Consider the following 24,908-nt stretch of genomic DNA (forward strand, 5'->3'; position numbering starts at 1 on the left):
TTCAATACTCATATTTATTTACTCAAGTGGTAAAGTTGTCAACTCAAACGACTTATTGAGTCATTAGTTCAAACCTCATATGGACCTTCCCGCGTAGCAAGCACTGGCTATCTGGCGGCGTGGTACTAATATGTCTCGAAAGTCTATATAGGCCGGCATGACTGCTAGGTCGCTACTGCAAATAGCAGGGGAGATAATGGGTTCAAATCTCGCATGGACCGATTCTTCTACGCGTGCTTATATAGGTAGACCTATAATCCTCGCTACTGCAAATAGCAGGGTAGATAATGGGTTCAAATCTCGCATGGACCGATCCTTCTACGCGTGCTTATATAGGTAGACCTATAATCCTCACTAAAAGTAGTTAAAAATAACTGACACTTATTCACGTGGCTTAGACAGACAGGAGGAATTATATCGCTCTGTTTACTGGCTTTTCAGTAACTTACTTAATCGATTCGACAGTAAGTGGCTCTTCTCAGTTTTTAGTTACTGAATTGAAAATATATGTTATTAAATCGTTTATTCAACCGGAACGGAGCGGTCGGGAAAAGATTCCCGTTGATTTGTTACAAACATAGTACATAAAAATATACAAAACAAAACAAAATCTTGCAAAAATAAGGTTAGTTTTTAAAAGACAAACTCAGTTGCTAGTTTTATTAAACAGAATAATGCAACATTTAACATGTAATGAAATTAAAAATTGATCACTGTCACCTATAGTCTATTCAAATAATTATGACGCGCTTTTCTTATTGTTCATGAAAAAAATATACAAAAAAAGACATGAATAGTAAAATAATTACATATTCCCAATATCGTAGATAATACACAGTGGGCATTTGCCGGGACAAAATCTCGAAAAAAAAAATCATAATTTTTTCAAATAGTTTTTTTTTTTAATCGTGTCAAAGTAAGAATGTTATATCTTATTTGATATGAATTGTATTGTGTCAATTCAAAAATGTTATTCACGGATTGATAAATTTACCTTGGCATATTCAATCGTGCTCCCGAATGCGGATGGATCCATACAAGACATTTGTTCACCTGTTAGTTATTTTAGTTTAGTAGATTTTACACATAAAATGCTAGTATTTGCTCTAACCTTATGTCTTTATTTTGTGAATTTAATTCACGTTTACTTTTTTTTTTTGTTAAAGTTGACGTAGTAAGTCGCTTCTGCATTCAAAGTTTTATGACCAATACATGAATAATATGATCTTAGACATCGCAGCGAATAATGTACTTACACACGGTACTGTGATGCATCCGATTGGCGTTCAATTGCATCTGTTATATACACAAACATAAAGCAGTTTCAGTGAAGAAGCTACGTCTCTTCCAAACATCATTATTGCACCAGGCGTTCTCGCTGCTGGCTGGCCTGGCCGTATGGTCCACACGCAAACAGTGTTTACCGACCAACTCACTCCGCTGATTGGCGTGGATAGGCGGGGGAGGGGAGTTTGAGGAAGATACACTGACAGTTAACTTAGAGTTGCAGACCGAACTGCAATTAATGCACTTGCAAAAAGGGCAAGGAGCCGCATTCATCCAAACACTAATTTGCATTAATTATTCCAGAAACAAATCAATCCGAAGCATGCCGCCGCCGTATGGTCGCGGATAGGCAGCAGTCAAGTTACCTCGTACTCTCGCGGCTCTTAGTGGTAGGGCGGTTATTGTCTTGCTAACTGTTCTGCTGCTTGTGTGTATTTGTATAAATGCATTTTGGTGTGTATCAATCCGTATATGTGAGTGTATGCCTCGCAGAACACGAGCACACACAAGGGCGGGAGTTCAATTTTTTCTCTTCATTTTCTCTATATTTTACACCGCCATTTGAGCACATTGCCACTCTGCCGCACGTGCAACGAACAATCGGCTGCGAAATCGGTGGACTTGTTGTTTTCGTATTTACGGACAAACACGGCATATACTACGGCTGTACAACAGAGAGATTATGGGATACATTCACTGGGTTAGAATAACTAGCAAGCAGCAACGTTGGTGCAATGAAACACACGGATATACGGCTTGTCGAACCATGTCCCGGGTTCTAATATTTTGTATTGTATTGCCTTTTTTTAGTGGATTGAACAATGATAAAATCCATCAAATTCACTCATGGGGATAGTTTTTAATGTAAAGTTTTTCTGACAAAAGGTTAAAATTAAATGAAAAAAGGGACGTTAATCAACTACTGTAGAATTTTTTGAAAGTATATTTGCTTGCATTTTGCTAAAATATATTACCTAAAATCATTTGTACGCACTTTTAGGCATCAGATGCAAAAACTGCTGTGCGATATCTACTACTTGTGTTTCATGTTCCATCTCAAAAGCTACCACCTTTGCCGAAGTTATTCTTCGCCCCTGGTACTGTGGCGAAGTTCCACCAGTACTCTCCGTTCAGAGAACACAGATTCTCGATGGCGCACACAGCACCATAAATCGCAAAACTGATCATGTTTCCGGGAGAGTTTAATGGGTTTTGCGAGACCCTTATATTTCATGTTTATTACCAGGAATGCTGTTCCTTTCGCAGCTTCTTTCGTTGAACGTTTCGGGATAGGCATTAGCCACTACCACTATGACTGCCATCGGTACTACTACATGCTTCCGATCGAGAGAAGGAAAGTTAAAATAAAAAATCCAACACGTATACGTTGACGATGTCGGCGGCAATGATTATAATGATCCCTGCGCTGCCAATGATAATGATGTTGCGAATGTCGACAGGGTGATGATGGTGGTGAGTGTGCCATTTGGAATGAAATGTATATATGTGTGTGTGCAGGTTTGTGTCTGCACTGGTTAGGAGTACCGAATGCCTTTTTTGTGTCATGATACGATATCGATCCAGTTTTTACATTGAACGGTTTAGGCAGTTAGCTGATAGCTAATTGCATTAAGCTGCGATGTCTTGTGTGTTGAATGATTCCTTACTGTTTTCCTTATGAATGATTAAACCAGATTAAATGAACCTTCAGTATTTCTCGCTTCTTTTTTTACGTACAAACGTAGTTCTGAATATAATGTTAGTATTATGATGAAATAATAATTTAAATTGTTTAAAATGTGGATAGTAAAAGCGAGTAGCATAACACATTTTGATAAGTGTTACACGTTACTGCGGTATATATTATTCCGCAGTATATATTATTATCCGTATATATTATATTCCGCGGTATATATTATTTATATATAAATATATATTATTTGTATTATTTGTATTATTTGTGTATATTATTTGTGCGGTATATATATTATTTGTAAGGACACCATGCGTCTCCATAAGAAAATGAAAAAATAATACAACTAATAATTTGCTGCAAGTATGTTGAAACGTTAAAACATTAGGACAATATGGAACACACTCACCTCACAATTAGAGAAACGGGAAGCAAAATAGTCGAATGGGGTGAAAGCAAAACTTACATTGGGGCCCTTCACGATCCTAGTCAGTTTTTTGTATGGAGTTTGACAGTTGGAGTCTGAAATCATGTAAACACTCCATACAAAAGCACACATAAAACTAGCCTGCAATTTTCAGTCTAGATTATTTTAGCCTCAAAGCTAGAATTAGATTCCAGTACCTGCTCGAAAAATGGCAAAAATGGTGGTGTTTACATTTGTCCCAAGGTGCATTAAAGAGATCTGGTGATGGAATTCAGAATCAAAGTGTACGTAGTCCAGGTGGTCTTTTTATTACCAAATTTGAATATCACTTTTTGACTGGACGGGTGAAAATTTTTGTTCAAACATGCTCTCTGGAGGCTTGACGAATATATAAAACACTCTTAAAATCTTAATTCAGAAGCAGAAGCGATAAAAATCAGCCTTCTAAATTCATACACCTTGGGATAAGCCCACCTGTACATTATACCCACTTAGATAGCTGTTCGAAAACTGCTATACTATGAAAACAGCTGACAGGCTGAAATTTCAGCCTACGAACTTAAAACGGAAAATACCCCATTATTGGCAAATGTACACGTTTAAAATGACTTCTAATGGTTGAAAAGCACAGTGTTTGATGGTACATCATTCAGGTTTTATAACCTTTGATTATTTGTAAAATTAAAAAAATAAAGAAAAGAGAGGAAAAGCGCTAAAAATGATGCAATTTGGGAAATAGTGATAGTGATATGTTTTCGGATTGAATTGCACCCATAAAAATATACTTTGTAACCCAGTTGGCAATAAAAATCAAGAAACTAATCCGGCACAATTATTTCATGAAGATTTTATAAAATAGAGTAGGGTAAATGTACCAGTCTAAATGTAAATGTGGTAAATGGTAGGTAAGGTAAAGGTAAATGTGCCGGTCTCGTAGTACAGTTGTAAACTCGTACGACTTAACAACATGCCCGTCATGGGTTCAATCCCCAAATAGACCGCGCCGCCATACGTAGGACTGACTATCCTGCTATGGGGGGGAATCAATTAGTCATTGAAAGCCAAGCCCACAAGTGGGTACAGGCAGGCCTTGACCGACATCGGTTGTTGAGCCAAAGAAGAAGAAATGTACCAGTATTGGGCAGGTTAGTGCAGCAGTTTCACAAAAACTGCTCGTACACTTACAATTTGTATTACTTTTCATGAAAGTGACATTAGTTTGAACGATAAACTATCGTATTATGTTGTGCTATTTTTTATCTGCCGATTTAAATGTATTTTTTAGAGATATTCGTGAAAATGCAAACACGGGTTTTGTTCCTATTTTCGGCAGTTTGGCCCTATTTTTGGCGGCTGTGCTCCTATTTTCGGCAAACCGATATGCGTATATCGGCAACCGATATGCTTTTTAAAAAATATGTGTGGAGACTATTCTCAACGCGTTTTTGCGTAATTACACCTTTTTAGTTACCCTGCCGAAAACAGGTACACTGCCGAATACTGGTACAGTTACCCTAGTATCGTTATTCCATCAAATAATCATTCTTTAAGAATCCAAAATATTTACATGCTTGTATTTGGAACGGCTAGCCCATTTAACTTTTATTCGATTGAAACCCGTGATATTTAAACTGTACAACTTTTTTAACATGACGAAATGAAGAAATATTTTACTTTAAATGCACATATCCGAATAACACACGCAAAAGCAACCTAAATAAAAAACGCATATGAGACTACAACCACCACCTCAAAATGTCATCCAATTTCCTAGAACTAGTGTACTTGCGCTCTAATACGCTGCTTAAGCTGACACCATAACCTTATCACAGATGTTCATTCCCATATTGTCTCTTTGTTTTGAAGTTTCATGTTTTGATATAAGGCCATTTTGTACCTAAAGTTAAAACAATTTTGCCACATACAATAATCTGAAGTATAACAGCATCGCTTATTGTGCAAACGTTTGTGTAAAGTGATTTTTTCAATGAGATACTGAGCAAACTCTTAATATCACATTTTGCTCGCTTGTTCAACGCGCCCGGGTTCACCGTTCGGAACGAATTAACCCGTTAGGTATATTAATCGGAAAATTACAACATCATAGTCTAATCAACAACCATTTGTCAAAAGTAACTTCTCATTCATGCGCTGGTCGAACATCTGGAAAGTTTTGGTTTTAACATTAAAATTTGTATTAATTTTCCTACATTCTTCCGATAATTTGAATAGAGAAATACCAAATCTTGAAAAATAATGTCAGTAAAACGTCCCCTTAATGTTTATACGTTAATTAAAGTTTATTGTTGAACTGAACCTATTTGCAAATTAATCTTAATTATTATTTTTCTTAATTTTCGTTTATTGAAGAGTTATTAAACATGCGTGGTGATGATACAATACTCCAATTATTTATTTTTTTACTTTTTTAAACAACAACACATTTTGAGTTTTTTAAGCTTACCTTACGTGCACAATAATGGTTAAATCAAGGATGATGTCCGTTTTGCTCCGCATGCCCATTTTGCCCCGTGTTTTCTTACTTGAATAATAAACTAAGGAAAAGGATGCTATTTGAGCAATTTTATAACTCAATTAACCGCATTGTCTGCTGTTTAAAATTGATGAAACTGTTGTTGTTGTTGCTCGTTTAATGGAGGTTCGGTTGTACGTGTTGCTAAAAATAGTGAATCGTAAAACCTTATACGTAATTAGATGAAACTATCAACGTATTGGCTCACTATTTGCAGTGATATTTTTACAATGGTTTTTTATAGTTTTTTTTACCATTTATTGCAATGTAAATGTGTTATTTTTTCTCTTGAAGAATGCTACACGTTTATCACAGCTATTTTATTACGATGCAATTTACGTTTGATGTATATTTCGTTTTAACAGTTTACCTACAATTTCCTAGCATCTGTGCATTCTGTTCAGTTCTAAATAATTATTAAGGAATATTACGTTGTGTCCACTCTATATAAAATTAAACCATCATAATTCATTATAAATTTCAACTGATGAGGATGATATTTATGTGAATGTGAGCATTATGAAAGCTTTAGCGATAATATTTTTTTAAATAAAAATAAATAGCTTAACTGCGGGTAAAAAGATTTAACTGCATCTCACATCGTTTTGTATCGATCATAATAATGCAAATATCATTTGATGTTTTCACAGGTAAGCGCCAACTGCGAAACAACGATTGGTCGTCAATCCAAACGGAACAACAAAACTGTTCACACGGTAAGCTTTATGTAGACTATTAAATAGAATATTGGTTTGTACCTTAAACGATATATTGCAAGTAGTAAAGCCGGGTTTGTCAGTTTTGAGATAATTTTTCCAATCTTTTTCATCGTATTCTTCTTCTAATACCCAGTAAGCAGGGCTGCCTTACAAGGCTACTAAGTAGCTACGAAGGGACAGTTTAGATGAGAGTCGAACCACGTCCAAGCCTATACATACAGGAGGCGATCCGATTCCTATTAGATCAGATAGGCGCTCCAAATTCTCAAACTCTGAGGATGTTTTCATACGTTTGGCTAAAAGGCGTTGAAATCCGTGTTTTCATTTGCACTGAATTTGGTACCAACACCGCTTAATATGTTGGCAAAACGCCACCAAATTTTTGAAAACCCATCAAAATGACCTTATGCATACATGTTGCAAAAAAATACACTTTATTTTCATTTAAACCATCTTTTGGGCTATTGCTCGGTCGCAAAATCAAGTGTTAGCTAATACTTTTAACACGATAAACCTTTGCGCTCGATATCAACATATTAGTATGATCCATCGGATGCAATGAGCGTGCGAATCATTTTAGCCATGTAGAAATACAATAATAGTGCCACTATGAAACGCCCGGGTCGGGTCCACCGTTCGCAACGAATTATGAAAGATTGATCGGATTATGACCTAACGCTACTTCCGGTATATGTATTCACTTTTTAAGCGTGTTTGAAGCGTATCTTCCGGTTCCATTAAACACTTGGTTCCCATTTTATGCGGGTTGTGTGTTGTTTGGTCAATTTGAAATTAATCGAAAAACAGACCGGGGAAAACGCCGTATGTTGATTTCATTTTGCAATTAGTGTCAAGGGTAGGGTACAACATCAAAATATTTGGCAGTTCACCATTTGCGTTCGAATATTAGACTAAAGCAACATAGCTTTTCAATAAATCATTAAATGTGATTACCAACACACAAAAAAGGCAAATAACTTATAATAAACAATCAACATTATAATTTGTTTTGTAAATTTAAACATCATACTGATACATTCATTCATTTTCAACCACTGCTAGAGTAAACAGAGGGACACATCCATGCAATGAATTGTTGCAATTCGTTTAACAGTTTTAGATTGGTTTTTATTATTAACATACAAAAGAAAGCATTTTGATTGATTTTACACTAGTGTTTTTTTCTTCTAGAAATGTTGAGTAGTTTTTATCTAGTATAGATAAATATTGGAACGCATTTTATCGATGTGGTTTCACTACCACTTGCAGTCGCTCGGGTTGCAGATGAACGATATACATATATCGCGCAAACAGCTACATTCTAATCTATACGCCTGACCCAGCGCATGGTCCCGGTGCAGCAAACCGAGTCATGCTGTCAGAAAATGTAATGAAGCTGAATTAATGATTATGCAATCATTGTCAATGATGGCGGCTGCCAGAGGCCATACACGCGATGTATGTATAGTGATGTATAGTTATTTTTCCAGGGCTAGCGAGCAACTGTTTACCGTTTGCTGCTAAACCAAAGAAACACTTTGCCTGGTAGAGAACTAACGTCGTTGGCGAGGCGAATGTTTGAAACATTAAAAAATCAATCAAACAAAGAGCCCTCATGTTTCCTGCGTGTAGGGTTTTTGGTGTAGGGCTCAAGAATATCGACTGGCCGTGGTAGTATTAGTAGTAGTAGTAGTAGTTTCTGGAAAATGGAGTCATTCCAACACCCACGATGTTCCGGTGTTCCGGTTGCTCTATCCCAAAACCGGGTAGCCGAAACAGGCCACGTCAGGGATCAACACCATTTATCTATCACTAAGTGAAGCTTTCAAACCATTTGCCTTAATGAAGCGGATATCTCGGGGCATCGGCATGGGTTTGGCTAAGGCAACCACACATTACGTTGTGAATCTTTGCGTACAGACGCCACAAGTCTATCAAACGTATGGTTTATTTCATCTTCATACTCGTTCGGTCACGACAATACACTTTGAGCGTTGGACTACTACCACCATTGCCAGACAACCGCTACCATCAAACACATTTATTTGCGTGTGCAGCTGGTCAGTTGTCAGAATAAATGAGCAGCTCGTTCATTCCCACCCTTAGATACAATTTGTTTGGCGAACCAGTGTTAAAAATAGTTGCCGCTCCGCAGTGTTTCATAACAATTGTTGGGCTTTTCTGAGATTAGCTGGAACAACATTGAGTTCATTGGAATGATCTGCCTTTTAAAATGAATATGGTTTATTTCTTCGTGAACAGAGTGTTTTTTCTAATTCTTTTGAAAACAAAGCATTTTTTAATACTTTCGTATTGTAGAATTGTGTTTAATGCACTAACCAGAAAGCATACATCCATTTCACTAATGAGTAACTAAAAGTTTAAAATATTTAAAGTAAACATTGAATTATTCATCCATTTATAGAGGCCATGTTGCATGTAGCTAATGTATAGCATTCCTAGGCATTATGGAAATGTAGGAAAGTTTTTGTTGCTTTTCTGCCGCCGATACAAACTTATTGCCGATCGTAATTTCCTTCGGTATTGGCTTCTCTTTTTTCGTGTTGATTTTCACTGTCGTCGTCGCACCGCGAAGCGCCTTAGCTGGCGTGTCCAAATCGAGCAGATGTTTCACCGCAGCGATCGATTTTTGTTTCAGAGCAATGCGCTTACCATCCCGCGCCATGGGTTTGTCCGCATTTCCGAATGGTGCTACTTTAATAAAATTTCGGCTGGTCTCCTTACGACGATAGTAAATTACCTCACCGAGCAGTGTGATCATTGCAAGCGCTAATCCCACCAATGTCGCTATGAATACACCCCCCAGACTTTCCAGCGTGATACCCTCACTGTCGTCGGTGTTGGGACATTGGGACCGGGCACTGTTGTTCCAAAATTTAGCCGTGAGCGACTCGAAGTAGCGCTCCTTTTGCAGCTCAAGTATGAAATAGCTTAACTCGTCCTGCAAATGGCTGCCCTGCTGTACGGCGATCCCGTACGGCTGCTCGGCAAAAACCTCGCCGACCTCTGTGAAATTGCAGTTGCGCGATATTTCGTACCTTATTTCGGCGGAATCGTGTATGAATGCAAAGTCAGCATCGAGGCGCTCGTTGACACGGCGGAACCCTTCAGCTGCTGTAGCTACCGGGTTGGCAGACTCGATCGCGGACAGGATGTTGATGTACTGCTCTTTTATCGGATAGTCCCAGACGCGATACTGCGCCTGATCGTTCCCACTGGACAGTGTAAGATTGCGCCACATTTGGTACAGCACGTCTTCTGCGTTTTTCATGTTACGGAAGTAGTCGTGCGTATCGGAATCCTTCACGACCGTGTACTTGATGCGGCTTTGCCGTGATAGCTGCTCCAGCGATTGAACAGGCGTTTGCATGCGTTCGACCGTGAGAAAGGCGGCTAGATTCGCTGTGAAAGTAGCCAGCATTAGAACCACAAATAGCCAGTATGCAGCCACAAGCGTTCTACCCGAGAGGGCTTTCGGTGCTTCCCCGCCACCCTGTGGGGTGAAAGAGGTCAAAGCAAACCAGAAGCTTTCCTTCAGTGTGAATTTTCTGCAAAAATAGACAAAGCAAAACAGCACTTTTTGTTTAAAATGAATTTGCATATGAACGTAAGCAAGATTGGCCCTCTGTTACCTGCACTCATAGGGATACGCGTCCTTGTTGTTTTTCGCGCTGTATGGTGAAAACTTATCCAAAAGCCACAGCATGACAGCGGTTGCAACGATCGCTAGCAAGATACTCAGCCAAACCTCCAGTCGCAGCACGGTCATAAACTTGAACAGCGACGTTTCGCGAACCGGCTTGCGCATTGCTATCAGGATGCCCGTTTGCTCGAAGTATGGCGCTACAAAGTCTACCACTTCCTCCCGTTCGGCCGTCATTTTGAGCGAGGCGATAGCAAAATCGATCTCACCCACAACTAAATCGCCGACAAGGCCATCCCATTTGCCGTCCGCATCACGCAGCCCGAAGGTACCGTTCCGTGGCGAAACGAGATCGTAGTCAAAGTTCATAACAACCGACAGCTGATGCAGGAAATCGATACAGTACCCTTCCCAGATCGGCTCACCAGTGGTCGAATTGCGCAGGATATTTCCATTTGGATCACGTTTGCGATATGCCCACGGTATAGATTCGGTTGTTCCGACGCGAAAAAACCGTTTGCTAGGTTGAAGCGATTCGTTCTTAACCAGCACTATCTGACCTTTTGCCACATTTCCGATTGTGGTAGCTGGCGGCGGCTGTGCTGCTGCACTGGTAGTGTTTTGATTTGCGGGTTGGCTGATTATCGAGAGATTAAGATTGGGACGTAACATACCGCTCTCGGGTGTGATCCAAAATTCTGCCATCGCGGCGATCTCGTTCATTAGTTTCGTCTGCGCTGCGATCGCATGCTCCAACAGCTCTTGCTGCTGTGACTCCGGCGTACAGTTAGATGCGCGTACCAGAGGAATCGGATCTTTGATAAACCATTGCACAATTCGCTCCAGCACATTCTGTAAATGTGCATCCATCGGATCGAACGGGTCAGGGCAGATGCAGGGAAAGCGCTGTTGCAAAAGGATACAACACGTGTTGCTGTCCAGAACCAAACGATTCATTTGTGGGAAATCATCCCCAAGGGTATACTTGTCTGTCTGCAGATCGGTGAACAGCAAGTTCCACTTCTCCGGCTTACGCACCAGCCCACCGTCAATGGCTTTTTGAAGTATGGTGTTCATTTCCATCGTTCCTGCTATCACGGCGTAAAAGGATGGATACGGTCGAAGGTCCTTTATTCTGTCCACCGTATCACCGTCCAGTTCGCCAAAGACGATGGCCCGAAGATATGAATCTGTTATGAGCAGATAAATCGTGGCATCTGCATCCTGGTAGTTTGGCAGGATGTACACTACATCGTTGCCACCACGCGCCAATAGAAAGCTTTCCAGCAGTTTCACATACGTTTGCACGGACAGGTCAATGTGGAAGTAGGGAATGCCGAACTCTTCTGCAGCACTGGCTAGGTATCTCGAATCAATCCAAGTCGTATCCAGCAGGACTGAAACTCCCTCAAACATGGCTGCACAGACTGTGCACGGTATAATTACACGGAAGGATTAGACACAAATAGAGAGCTTAACAGGAGACCAAATGGTAACTTACACTGTTCGTCTTCACCAAATGGTGCAAATTCATGATCGTATTGAATGTAGTATTCTTTTATAGATATTCCATTTGCATTAGCCATCACTTTCTTCATTACATTACCTACCATTGTAGGAATGTGCGGTTGTGTCTTTTCGTGTACTATTGCTGTAAAGTATTTTATTAGCAATCACTCATTGGTTAAAAAACAAAACAAGAACATAACATCACAGTACTTCTTCCCATCACCAATCTTACCAATTCCAAACAAATTACTCTGTCCTTCCTCCTGCGTTACATCGATTGATATTACAGGCTGAAATAGCACCAAAATCGCAAACAAATGAAATGCCAACATTTTTATTCTACTTTTCCCTACGCGTAACGGATCCTCCAGCGTCGTGAAAAGCTGGAAAAAGAATGAAGCATATACCTTTGAAATGCTACCCTATATCAGAATCAATTGACTGGCATCGTAAGTGGTTAGCACAGAATTTTGAATCTTATATATTTGACGTCAAATTATTATCCTGCCTTTCTTTCTCCAACCCTTTGTATCGTGCCACTGACATCATGCATACAGGGAAACTAGTACTGACCACCATTTTACGAAAATTACCATTTATTATCCTCATTCATCCATTGCATACCTTTACTGGGCGATTGGGCCGTGGGTGGTTGGCACCGTGTGACACATTCGTGCTCGCCTCGAATTTTCATAATTAATTCCAATAAATCACTACTTCGGCAGTGTAATGTCGATGTCAAAGTAGTGGATGGTTCTTGTCTTGACGAATCCTTGCACGATTTCTGTTAGAGGAGCGTAAGGATGTTAATAGTGTGGAGTATCCTCGTACCCTAGCTGATCGAGAATGTAACGCCATAGCCTTGAAGAGTATCCATAGCACGTTGGCCGAGGGCAAACGCAAATGTAGTTTTGAAGGAAAAATGTGCGATACAGTATAACTATTCCAATAAACCCTCCGACTACTACCAATGGTACGATGTTGGTATCTACGAAATGTTGAAACCTAAAGAAGAAATAGACAATTTAATTACAAAATTAGAATTTTACGAAAAATACCACAGCTCAAAATCTGGAAAACCTGGGACTGCGGTTGTGTGATGATGGTGGTGGAAGTTGCTTTTGGGGCTGTGTGGTTGAGAATTTGCTTTGATTTGTGATCAGTTGATGCGTTATACTCTGCTTCAAATTGTGCTGAATTCGTTTAAGCTCGATTGCTGCATCTCCTTCGTATGGATCAACATACACCAAAGACACTTTTAGTTCTTCCCCGATAGTTTTCATGTTTTTTTAAACAAGAAGGTGCATGTTCTAACATTCTTAACCTCCCAAAACAGCCTACTACTTTGGTGTAGCTTACTTTGTTTGTCAATTTAGTTTTGTTTCTAATTCTTTACTTTAGTTTCGTTCCTTTGATCGTAATTTCCTATTATTATGACCGCAAGGCCAGACAAGGTGAAATATACAGCGAATGAACTATTTGACAGGTGAAATATCTGTCAGACAACGCATCACATCAACCATCTGAAGTGCAATGTAAACAAATAACGTGTACAAAATCGCTACTAAATCCATTAAAAAACTTGGATTTCAAGTATTTCGTAAATTTTCAGTCAACAGTTCATAATTTCTTCCCATTTGTGAATGTTCCGCTTCAGAAGATACTCTTTTTAAGTCATTTTTGAAAGCGGATGTTGTATCTTCCCCGACCCTTTAGCTTTGCCTGCGAAATATTTCGCTTATCAAATAGTTCATTTCGCTGTATATTTCACCTCGTCTGGCCGCACGGTGATACACGATTCGTAATAATTTAAACTTTTAAAAAGGTTTTTCAACGTTACCTTTGCCATTCCCTGTGCTCTGCTGTAACTACCGCTGGTATTGGGTTTAGAGAGATTATTCTTCTTTTCTTTGTTCTTCTTTGCGTAACGTTCTACGCGTACATGCCAGTCTATACAGACTTTTAAGGCTTATTCGGTGCCACACAGGGGGTTGATCCATTCTAGACTTGAACCAACGACTGGCATTTTGTTAGGTCGTGCGAGTTAACGACAGCTTTTAAGAGAGCTTGCACGTTGTTTGGCATGCGACATTACTGTGGGTTGAAGCTCCCGAACAAACAACCACTCAACTAGCAACATCCGCTTCTTAAATGATACGATCATGCACCTATCTTACTTTTGTTTAAAGCGTGGTACTATACGAATAGTCTAGAAAGAGCTATTGTGACAATAGGAAAAAAAACCTAAGCAAGAAACGAAAATTACCTGCCAACATCTTTGGAGAAAGTATCCCATCATTGGGAGCTACTTTTGCTGCTAGCTCCTACCACGCAAAAGCCTTAGAGATTTATTTCATTTTTTTACCGCGAAATAGATGAAAAGCAAATCCATGAACCCGACTAAAGACACATTTTTGGATAGTAAGGGGAATGTGAAAACAAACCCCGAGCCATTTTGATACGACCAAACGAGGCGCGACGACAGGCGTACGTGAAAATCTACCGACTCAGTGAACCGATGTCGTTTTACAGCTCACATGTAAATGTTGGTGTTGGTTTTTTCGTGCGAGGTAAAAAGTAAAACCTCGCGATAATCACCGTGGTAGTAGTAGTAGTAGTGGTTGGTCACCGCTCTTGCGCTACACACTGCCTTTAGCCTGATGGTGGATTGCAATTGCTGCTGCACAGTATGAACTTTGACTTTGTAAGAAGGTTGAGGAGTATCAAACCACACTTTACTTAGTTGCTGCACAACCTCGGAAAGGAATATTTGCGTCGAATTTTTTGACCTGTGCTGGAAGTATATATGCACGCTTCAGTTGCAAATATAGTGGCGCTAAAACGTACAAACAGGCAAAGCATCATTTTATGCTCAACAGCCGCTAGAAAGGTGAAATCTCCACATGCTTTCAAATAGTACCGGGGAAATGCTTTACTAACAGTGCTTGGATTTAACGGTAGCTCGCTCGACGCCAAGCGCAAACGCTTGTCTACGGACGATACGATACGTACGCTGCTTCGCTGTAGGAAAACGAGAAAAGGCTGCGTACAAAGCGGGCACACCACAACCAACATAATGGCAAATGACCCAAATTAAAGTTTGCGTTGCTAGCTTCCCTTCGCCCAAATTCACGGTGGTGGACAGCGCGACGTTGTTGTAGCAGCACACCGTGTAGTGTTCTTCCCTCCTGCTCTCGGTAGTGTGTCTCGGCTGTGTGTGCGATGTCTCTTTCGGCAGGCCTTAGTTCTCTTTTTCTTTGCATTGCATGTGGGAAGGTAACACGGGAAAGACGTTGAAGCCAGCGTGGTAGGTAGTACTCCTCCTCGATGCGTCAGTGTACGTGCCGCGCGACCGTTCGTTGTCCGTGACCGCCGAGGGTTATTTCTCTGCCTGGTGTGCTTCGGTCGGAGCTTCGAGAGCGAGCTTTGAGCCGAGCTTTGTTGGCGTTAATACAACCGCACGTCCCATGCTTTGTCGCAAACCGGTATAGTTAACGCTTTTGTTAGATGCTAAGTTTTGCTGTTTTATTTTATATTTAACATTGCAATCGAAAAAAAAATTAATAGACTAAAAGAAGACTGCACTTGCTGTTTGCAAAATATCGTTCTACAGGATGAAGTGGCTGTAAAAAGATTAAATATGTTTTATAATAATTTATTGCTGGGCTTACAACTGCGTACATGTCATTAACCTTTAAAAGTTGCATTACAGCATGCATAACACAGATTTCCCAATATTGAAAATTATGTGTGAAATAATTTCGTGAAAGAAAAAACATGGAAATTGTCATGCATTTTTATGCAATGCGTTTCATTTGCCACAGACCCGTTTTATAAAATGATGCTCCGTGCCGATAAATCGTATCCCGTGCATTCGAAACGGGATCGAAAAGGCAAACGCATATCCGGAATATTACTGCCTCTGAATGCACCACCTCCTCCTACGGGAAAGAATCGATAAAGCCACCATTTTAATGATGCCCATCTCACAGCAGCATAATCATTTTGGGGGGGGGGGGGAGCTTTCGGACGGAACACACGAAACGGGTGAGAATTTGAAAATCAAATGGCAGTGCACACGGCGCGATAAGGCCGTGTTTGAGTACTTGTCTAATTTAGAAGTGTTACGTGATTTCGGCAAATCTCCCGATGCCCATTCTCGTTAATTTTCATCGCTTGCGGTGGTGTGGCACACGGTCAGGTTTTTGGTGTGTATGTGTTCTATATGAACAAACTTGTCGTCCGGTTTTGTCGTACACTGTGGCGGCATGTGTGTGGCTGCATCTGCGACTAGTTTGAAGCCCAGCCCGAAAAGAACTCGATTTGCTTGGAGTAGAAGCAGTAGTACCCTACGAAGGGACTGCATTGAAGGTATAAACTACTACTGTCTAGGTATGGATGCGTCCATTGGAAAAGTGCTACCATACCATGCTTATATTGTGGGGTGGAGTGGTAAGCTCTTTTTCACCACTATTGTACAACTCGGAAGCAACAAACGAAGGATGCAAAGCTGGTTGGTGTGTATTAAATCCAATTATGTCGTCGATGAATTGCACATATCTAATTCAGCACTTAGACCTTGGCAAGCCCATGTCTCTTTAATTATAAAATCAGACGCTCTTCTTTTAATCAGGGATAAATAAGCTCATTATAAGATTGTATGTTTAATTTAAATATAACCTCAAGAGGAATATCTACTTGCACTATAATATGAAGTATAATATAAATAACTAAAAATATAAAAAAACTAAACTTATGTTTTTTTTAATATTTCTTTTTTTATTTTATTACTTTACTCGTCAACAGGTGTCAGCCGGTCAGCATTTACATCTTAGTGGTGATCTTAAAACGGGTGTTTCGGTAGCCGCACAACAAGGTGTTTTCTTCAGCCAACAACAAACTGGTCAACAACAGCAGCAACAACAGCAGCAGCAGCAGCAGCAACAACAACAGCAACAACAACAGCAGCAGCAACAGCATCAGCAACACGCGCAACACCAACAGCATCCACAACATCCACAACATCAGCAACATCAACCACATCAACAGCACCAGCAGCAGCAGCACGGTCAACATCCACAGCATCAGCAGCATCATTCACAGCATCAGCAGCAGCAGCATCAGCAACATCAACATCAGCCGCATCAGCAGCACCATGGACAGCAGACGACTGGGCCAAAGCAGCAAACACAGCAAGGCAAGCAAACCGGCCCCGGTATGGGTAACTTACCTGGCGGAATGGTCGGTGGACAGGGAGGTGTTGGCAATGTGGGCAATAACGTTGGACCCCAGAACACGATACCAAACGTTCCAGGGCAGGGTATAAATACTGGAAATGTCGGTGGCAATGCTTCTAATCAGAACCATCCTCAGAACCAAGTGCCCAATTCACAAGGTAAGAATCGACCAAATCGGTGAAAACAAATTGTTGTAATTTTCCGTTTTTTTTTTGTAATGTGATGAATATTTTCGGTTTTCCGCTTGTATTTTTTACGCCCGGTTCGGTAAAGTTGTCATTTTGAACATTGTGGTTGCTTTTAACATTTTACCATATTTAGGCAATTCTGCCCAAGACCCGTTTGAATAAAAAGGAACTTATTTTTTTTTGTATTTTCTACATTTTGGTTGCGTGCATAAGCATTATATGCTTTATTAAAATATATATGTTTTAATACCAATATTATATACACATACATGTACCCAATTGGTGTTTATACACAAACAGACATGTATATGAATATATTAATGCGATATAGTACATTCTATACATATGTGTTAACATGTGTAATAAAATGAGAGGCTTTCAAATGCAAGAGCACAAATAGTGCGAGAATCATAAATGAGTGTACTCTGGCAGCCAAACAAAAAAAAGGAGGAACATATTCGTACGAGGATATGGTTTCTGTGCCCGCTGTACTTTACTGAGTGGCATTTTCCCCTTGCGGAGGACAACGGCCCAAACTGCGCATGACCATGTGCAGTTTGATTTGACTGTACGTGCTCCAATCGATTGAACCGAAATATGCAATATGTGCTACCGTCTAGTGAAAAAAAAAAAATGTCAGGGGAAGCTACAATATGCGGGAGTTACGTTTTCTCCGATTGCAAAGCCGAACGGCACGACTAAACGGATCGTTAAGACTCGCGTGTCGTCTAGCCTGGGTGTATATGATACCCTACCGAATATCCCTTCTTTTATATTCCATGTTGATATCATCCGGTGATTTGCTTTTAGGTTAATAGATTTCCTTTGCGACACTGTCGCTATGGTAGAGCGACCATTATCGCCGGATTGAGTGTACCTGAAATGACTCGAACTTTTAGTGCTGTGTAGCTGAGCACTTTTTATAATGGTTTTTTGGTTTGAACTATATAAGTTCTTGCAACTAATGTTGAAGGTTGCTTATTGGAAGGAGTAGAGCTATACTTTTACCAATCAAACGTTTCATCAGTACCCGCACGACGCAGAATGTTGGCGTCATTTGTTCGTGCAAATCTGTACGATTTTTAAGCACTTTTTTTATTATGCCACACAATCACCAATACGAACGTCGACCAAAGGGATGAATCGTAAAATGGGGTGGTTAATGAAGTGGGTAGTGGGATCTGGAAGTGAAAAATAGAGGTTTGTTCATATGTAAATGTTTTCACACATATGAAGTTCGTGAGTTCGTAAAGGCTTCTCTGTTCTCAATTTCGCTATATGTAACACAAATAATTCTTACTTGATTGGTTCTAAATGCTCGTTTTTATACCACTTTCAGGATCATCCATTGTTAACGAGGCACAGTATACGGTATCACAATCCCAAACGATCAACTTTACGCAACAAACGTTACGAGCCCGACAGCAGCAGCAGCACCAGGTTAATGGAAATGTGGGTATGGCAAATGGCGCTGGTCCGCAACATCAACAGCAGCAACCCGGAATGGGAGGACCAGCACAGAACCAACCTCAGCAGCAACAACAGCAGCAGCCAACACATGCGGGTGGACCACCAGGCGGGCAAGGGCTTGGCGGCAATGGTCCAGGAGGTGCTACTGGCCCCGGTATTGGACCGGGCGGTGGAACAGTACCACCTGGTATGGTTGGTGGTATGGTTGGTTCGGGTGGCATGGGAGGTCCTGGCGGTCCGGGTAATGGCGGTGTTGGAATGGGACCCAACGTTCCCATGGGAATGGGTGGCATGGGCGGTCCGAATGGAGGTGGCATCAGTGGGCTGAATACGATGGTGTCAAACTCGATGGCCCCCGGCGCTGGTAACGGTACGGGTGTTGTGAATGGTGCAGGCATGGGCGGTGCTAATGGCGGCATGATACATGCTGCCGGTGGTGGTGCTAGTGGCCCGGCAGGAGCAATGCGACACGCGGAGCAGATGAAATTTTTGCAACAACAGCAGCAGCAGCAGCAGCAAATGATACGCGCCCAAGCCATGCAACAGCAGATGGTGGCCGGTGCTCGACCACCTCCACCAGACTATAAAGCGGCACAGCAGGCGAACCCAGCAGCAGCAGCGGCAGCAGCGGCCATGATGCAGCAGCAACAGGCACAGCAGCAACAAATGCTACATGCTGGTGGCCGTTTTCCAGCTATGCGAAGAATCACGCAGCAGCCGATTCCCCCTAGTGGACCCATGATGCGAGCCCAACATGCAGCTTACATGCAACAGCAGCAGCAGATGGCTGGTCACAGTGGCCCTAGAGGACCGGCGGGCATGGTAGGAGGGTTCGGTGGAGGTGCTGGACCCAACGTTGGAGTTGTTCCTGGTGCAGGCGGTGCTGGTGGAGGTGCTGCTGGTGGTAGTGGTGGTGGTGCAGGAACGGTAACCGGATCGGTTATGAATGGGCCGGTACAACGGCCTCCAAATGTGCAGGTAGGACCAGAAGGTATGCCTATTGGGTCGCAGCAAGCAGAATGGCGGCATATGATGGCCATGCAACAGCAGCAAGTCAATTTTGGTGCCACAAGTGGTGGAAGTATGCGTCCAGGATTTGGTGGTAAGTGAATAAAAACAATCTTTTTTATGTTCAATACTGCAATGTGTTGAGATTAACCATTTTATAACTTGTTTTTTATGTTTTATTGATATTTTAGGTCCAGCCAGTGGTCCAGTTGGAGGGCCAAATGGTCCCGTATCACGATTGGATTCATCTGTCGGACCAGTCGGGCCGAATGGGCCGGGTGGACCTGCTAGTTCAATTGCGGCTGGTGGTGTGGCTGGAGCTGCTGGTGGTGGAGGAGGTAATGCTACTGGTCCAGGTATGGGACCAAGTGGACCAAACAGTGGACCCGGTGGACCGGCCAGTGGTAACAGCATGACGGCGATGCAAATGCAAATGCTAAGGCAGCAAAATCTCGCAATGTACCAAGGGCAAGCCAACAACAGTGGTGGAGCGATGAACCAAATGCAAATGCTCCAGCAACACCAACAGCTGCAGCAGCAAAACATGATGAATCAAATGCAGATGAGTCAAATACACATGTCTCAGACGCAAACCATGTCCATACAGCAGCAGCAACAAAATCAACAATCTGTGATGAATACTTTTACAACGCAATCTACGCAACAGTCCACCACAACGACGATGATTGGCGGAGGGAGCAGTACTGGTTCAATCGGTGGTGGCCCGGGAGTAGGACCAAACGTGAACGGTAATATGAATCCTGGCAATATGCTTACTGGTCCCGGCCCATCATCCGCCGGTCCGAATAGCAATAATGGAGGAGGGAACAACAATAACAGCGGTAGCAACAATAGCAACAACAACAACAGTGGCAGCGGCAACATGAACAACAACGGCCCTGGTCCCGGTAATAACAATAGCAGCAACAACAACAATTCATCCGAGTTCCTAGCGTTCCTGGAGAACCTGCCTGTAGGAGATCCTAACCAGTTCAATGCGCAGGACCTGCTCAACTCACTGGACAATGATAGTTTTAATCTTCAGGACATTCTTTAAACACTGACCAGAGAGATGATGAGACGCTGGTGAAAAGTGTGGTGCAGAACAGTCATTCGTGAAACATATGCATGCAGCCATACATGATGCAGGATGCACTACATACATGCACTCTGTTGCAGTGTGCAGTGCTGCTGATACAATGCCACAAAACCCAAAGTTACTCCTGCAGTAGTTGCAACTGCTCCTGGTTGTTGTATTCACTTATTACAAAGAAACGAATATGTCATTACGTGTAGTAAAATACGGTAAAAAGTAACTAAAGATAAAAGACAAATCAAAATGTAACAAACCCTACTATATGGTGGAGGCTTAAGCAAAGAGAAGGAACGTGTCCACCGTTGCTTTTGCGGAAGCGCAAACACAAACCCGCAAACAGGCAACATGTGTTGCAGTGTATATAGTTACATGCCCTTTAAACTCTACCGAACGTAATTGTGTTGAAAAGTCTTGCAATTACAGCGACGGTACACGCCAATTCGACACTTTTGCTGCAAAAGTGTTGGACGTGCTGCCATTATAAAAAAATAAAACGACAAGAAACAAACATTGCAGAGTAGTAATAATTTGCTGCACATAAACTCATAATCCATTTGTGACGAATAACATACGTTAGTTTTCGGTGCTCTCTCTCTCTCTTTCTATCATTTTTAGCGCTTCTATCGGTGGGCGATGTGAGCGAACAATGTAGAAAGCAAACCATTTTGCCACTATCTGCTTCTTCTTATTGGCCGGTAGTGAAACTTCACGTTAAACGTAGAACAACAACTGCACGATATTTGGCAGTTTACAATAACGTAGCAGAAAATAGGATAAGCTGCAGCTGATGCAGGCAACAAAACACTACTATGTTAAACAGACTCAATGGGAGAGGGGGGTACAAAGCGATTGACAAACATTCCTCACTCGAGTACGGTTCGTCCTTTTCTATACTAACACTGCATAAACAGTATGCAGTATTGGTGCATATACTCACAGATCCTTACACGCATAAATGCAGTACGATTTGACGCAGAGGTTAAGTTATTCTTCATCTTGATAGAAATATATAAGTGAAAATGCGCGGCGGAGCCTGCAGTTCATGCCTCGATTCATACGTTGCCCATAGATGAGTTAGATTGCTGCAACGGAAAGGGGAGGGTTTCGTCCTTTTTAAAATGATGGTTTTTTTTTTAAATATGATGTCTCGAGTATATATTTATCTCTACGTTTCCAAATGCAATCGATACCGGTTAGGGCTAATTTAGCAATACAATTTGCAAAAAGGTTAAGTGTCTCATTGTGTTTAGCGGTTTAGCGAATAGAAAATATTTGACACTTGCTTTTCTTGCAAAGAAAACTACAAAAAACTCAGCATTGATCGATTTTGTAAGTATGTAGTAGTGTCGGACGCTTTCGATGTTAGGTTTAATTTTGCCTGTATTATACAATTTTGTACAGTAAAGATTCACAATTCGTTTTATCTATTTAAAGACAAAGATAGGTTTGACCAATTATTTAATGTTTTTTTTTAAATATCGTGTGTGTATTAGAGAATGCGGGATTGAAGCAGCGCGCATGCAGCTGCAAAACTATAAAGAGATAAGTGACATGGGTAGCGTTAGTAGAAAGAACATTCTAAAGAATAATCTCTACCTACCACATACATTGCATTAAGATCATGAAACAAAACGATTAATCGGAAGTATAAGTACACTTAAGTGTATTATAGCAAAACATTATGTATACAAAGCAAAACGGAAGTAGTCGTCACCATGCAAGTGAAGCGCACCGGGGTGAACTATGTAATCAAATCAACTTGTAACCAAATCAAATTTTATAGAGGAAAAAAGAAATCAACTATCACCAAATAAGATAATGCTCTTCTTCACGATGGTTTCTAGGTTTTTTTTTCTCTTTTGCCATTCTAGTGACACTTTCGTTCCAATGCACCATCATTTTATGTAAAACATTTGTTTAGTGAACGCTTTGGAACGATAGAATGGTTTAGATGGAACCACAACCACAAACCTTAAGCAGGTCCAATCTTGTCAATTAACAATTTACGCACCACCAGAACGTAGTAAGAATGCTCTATTTGTTTTTACCTACATTAGCTTTTTACTGAATATTTTCTTTTAGACAAACAAGAAAAAAAAACACTTAATTTCATTTACACAATCCATCTACGTAAAAATAGTTCCTTTTTAAATAGCACGAATGATACGAACAACAGGAGGACACCATCAACCAATGATACAAGCTAGTGTTTTTCATTCCAATTATTAACATCAAACACTTACACAATTCACTCATCACGTATGGCCAATTGAACAAAATATGCAACATGTAAGGAAAACGTATGCACAACAACGTGAAATGATTGGAAATAATTCTGACATGAAAGTAGCGAAACAAAAGGCGAAAAAGTGAATGTGCAGGAAGGAAAGATTTTACATAAGGTTCTGCGAAAACTTGAATTGCTAAAATATGCACACATGCATGGCCATTGATACAATACAATGAACAAACCACAGAAGAAGAACGAGCAACCGTTTTAGACGGTTTTGAAATAGAAACTATAATAGAAAATGTAATTTTATATAAAAAAAAAGTAGCCAAACTGTTACTATCATCTTGTATCACTCTTCTTTTGAACTGCGTTCTGGAAGTCGGAATTTTTCATTTACCCTCACACACCCTCTCTCTCTCTCTCTTCCTCTCTCTCTCTCTCTATGTAATCTTGTTCTTACCACACGTAAAATGATACCACAACACCACAGTTACAGTGTACCACTATGCACGAAATGCAAATGCTAAGATAAAAATGTGATTTTTTCTGTTAAATTATTTCGGCCAAGCCATGGGTATTTGCGTAAAATCGTATGAACGGTGTATGGTGTGTACGGTCGTTTGCGCCAAAAGATACATTCACCAACATATTTTTATCTTTTCTGCACGTAACATTGTTTTAATGTACACAGTAGAAAAGATCAAATCGTCGGATCGCTGTAGGGGGGAGAGGAGAGCATATTGTGATGTAAATATTGATTTCTGGTGGGAATTGGTCATACCGTTCTGTTGAAAGCACCACAAGCTCGATGGGGGGGGGGGGGGGGGGGGGGGGGGCTGTCCTTTTCAAAGAAGGCCGCAAAGGAGGATTTCTGTGAAAAAGTATTTTCGAGAGCCTTTGAATTAATGGACTTTATAGATTGTAAAGGAATTCATTACTTACTAGCATTAAAAAGGCATTCGGTTTTTTTTTGTTTATTCTAGTAATTTTTAACTATAAAAATTCAAAATATGAAATCGTATCGAGCCATGATTGGAACGTGTAACATTTTTAAGGTATTATTTTACTACATCATGTACTTTTATTGAGAATTATTATATGATAATTAAAGCCACACTCACACACGCATTGATACATGGAGCAATCAAGCGTTGAACGAACTCTTATTGACAAGTATGCAAAAACACCATAACTAAATGCAGTTTGCAGGAACAAGCTTGATTGAAATTGGCATTTCACTACATGAAGTTACTCGTTGATGCCAGAAGCTACATCCCAGGCGAAACATATACGCAAGAGAATAAAAGAGACATAAGAGAAAAATGGTCAAAAACAAAAGATTAATTGAAATATAGATAATTAAATTGAATACATTTAATTTGTATTTTTTTAATTTCAACTACTGTGAAAATTGCATTGTAGTGCCACGTAAGTAATGTTTAATGTTATAACTTGTGCACAATATTAACCGTAAGTAGATATTTGAATCTGGCAATATCACTTTCGATTCGAATGTTAAAAGATTCAGGAATCTCTAAACATTCACGAGCATCTAAAGAGAAGAGAGCAGTGCTCGGGGTGTCTGTGCTGGATTTTTATTTGATTTTTTTTATATATATTTTTTGTATGATGTGTAATATGAAGTTTAATTCTTAATCGAGAAAAGTGACATAAAAATGGGTGACAATTTTTTTTATCACTTTTTTTTTAAAATCGCGGGACTGCTTATTCAGTGAAGAGCATTGAAGAGGTATAAAAAAGCGTGAATGTTTTTGTATAAATATTCATGAAACTCTAAACTTTTCGAGATTCATGATTTGTCTCAGATAGCAAAAGGTAGTTAA

General features: G+C 40.5%; 2 protein-coding genes and 1 long non-coding RNA gene across 9 annotated transcripts in view; 1 reads left to right on the forward strand and 2 right to left on the reverse strand.

Annotated features, from left to right (window-relative positions):
* Positions 1-24,433, forward strand: part of LOC1272637 (neurogenic protein mastermind) — a 68,710-nt gene extending 44,277 nt beyond the window's left edge. For 6 of the 7 annotated variants that reach the window (XM_061663135.1, XM_061663136.1, XM_061663141.1 and 3 more), the window contains 4 exons: positions 6,591-6,656; positions 16,639-17,227; positions 18,597-19,829; positions 19,927-24,433. In XM_061663135.1, the coding sequence (XP_061519119.1) occupies positions 6,591-6,656; positions 16,639-17,227; positions 18,597-19,829; positions 19,927-20,792 (2,754 nt within the window). In that variant the 3' untranslated portion in view covers positions 20,793-24,433. The remainder of the gene's footprint in view (positions 1-6,590; positions 6,657-16,638; positions 17,228-18,596; positions 19,830-19,926) is intronic. The other variant, XM_061663137.1, reaches the window with a different exon arrangement.
* LOC1272638 (ionotropic receptor 25a) lies at positions 8,634-12,352 on the reverse strand. Its single transcript, XM_061663142.1, has one exon. The coding sequence runs from the start codon at positions 10,279-10,281 to the stop codon at positions 9,103-9,105; it is 1,179 nt and encodes a 392-aa protein (XP_061519126.1). The 5' UTR covers positions 10,282-12,352; the 3' UTR covers positions 8,634-9,102.
* On the reverse strand, positions 12,411-13,001 carry LOC133394121 (uncharacterized). The gene is made up of 2 exons (XR_009766609.1): positions 12,913-13,001; positions 12,411-12,837 (listed from the first exon to the last, which is right to left on the reverse strand). It is a non-coding gene; the product is annotated as an uncharacterized LOC133394121 (long non-coding RNA).
* Positions 24,434-24,908: the final 475 nt, after the last annotated feature.

The sequence above is a fragment of the Anopheles gambiae genome, chromosome 3 (genome assembly GCF_943734735.2).
Source record: "Anopheles gambiae chromosome 3, idAnoGambNW_F1_1, whole genome shotgun sequence".
NCBI classification, from domain to species: Eukaryota; Metazoa; Arthropoda; class Insecta; order Diptera; family Culicidae; genus Anopheles; species Anopheles gambiae.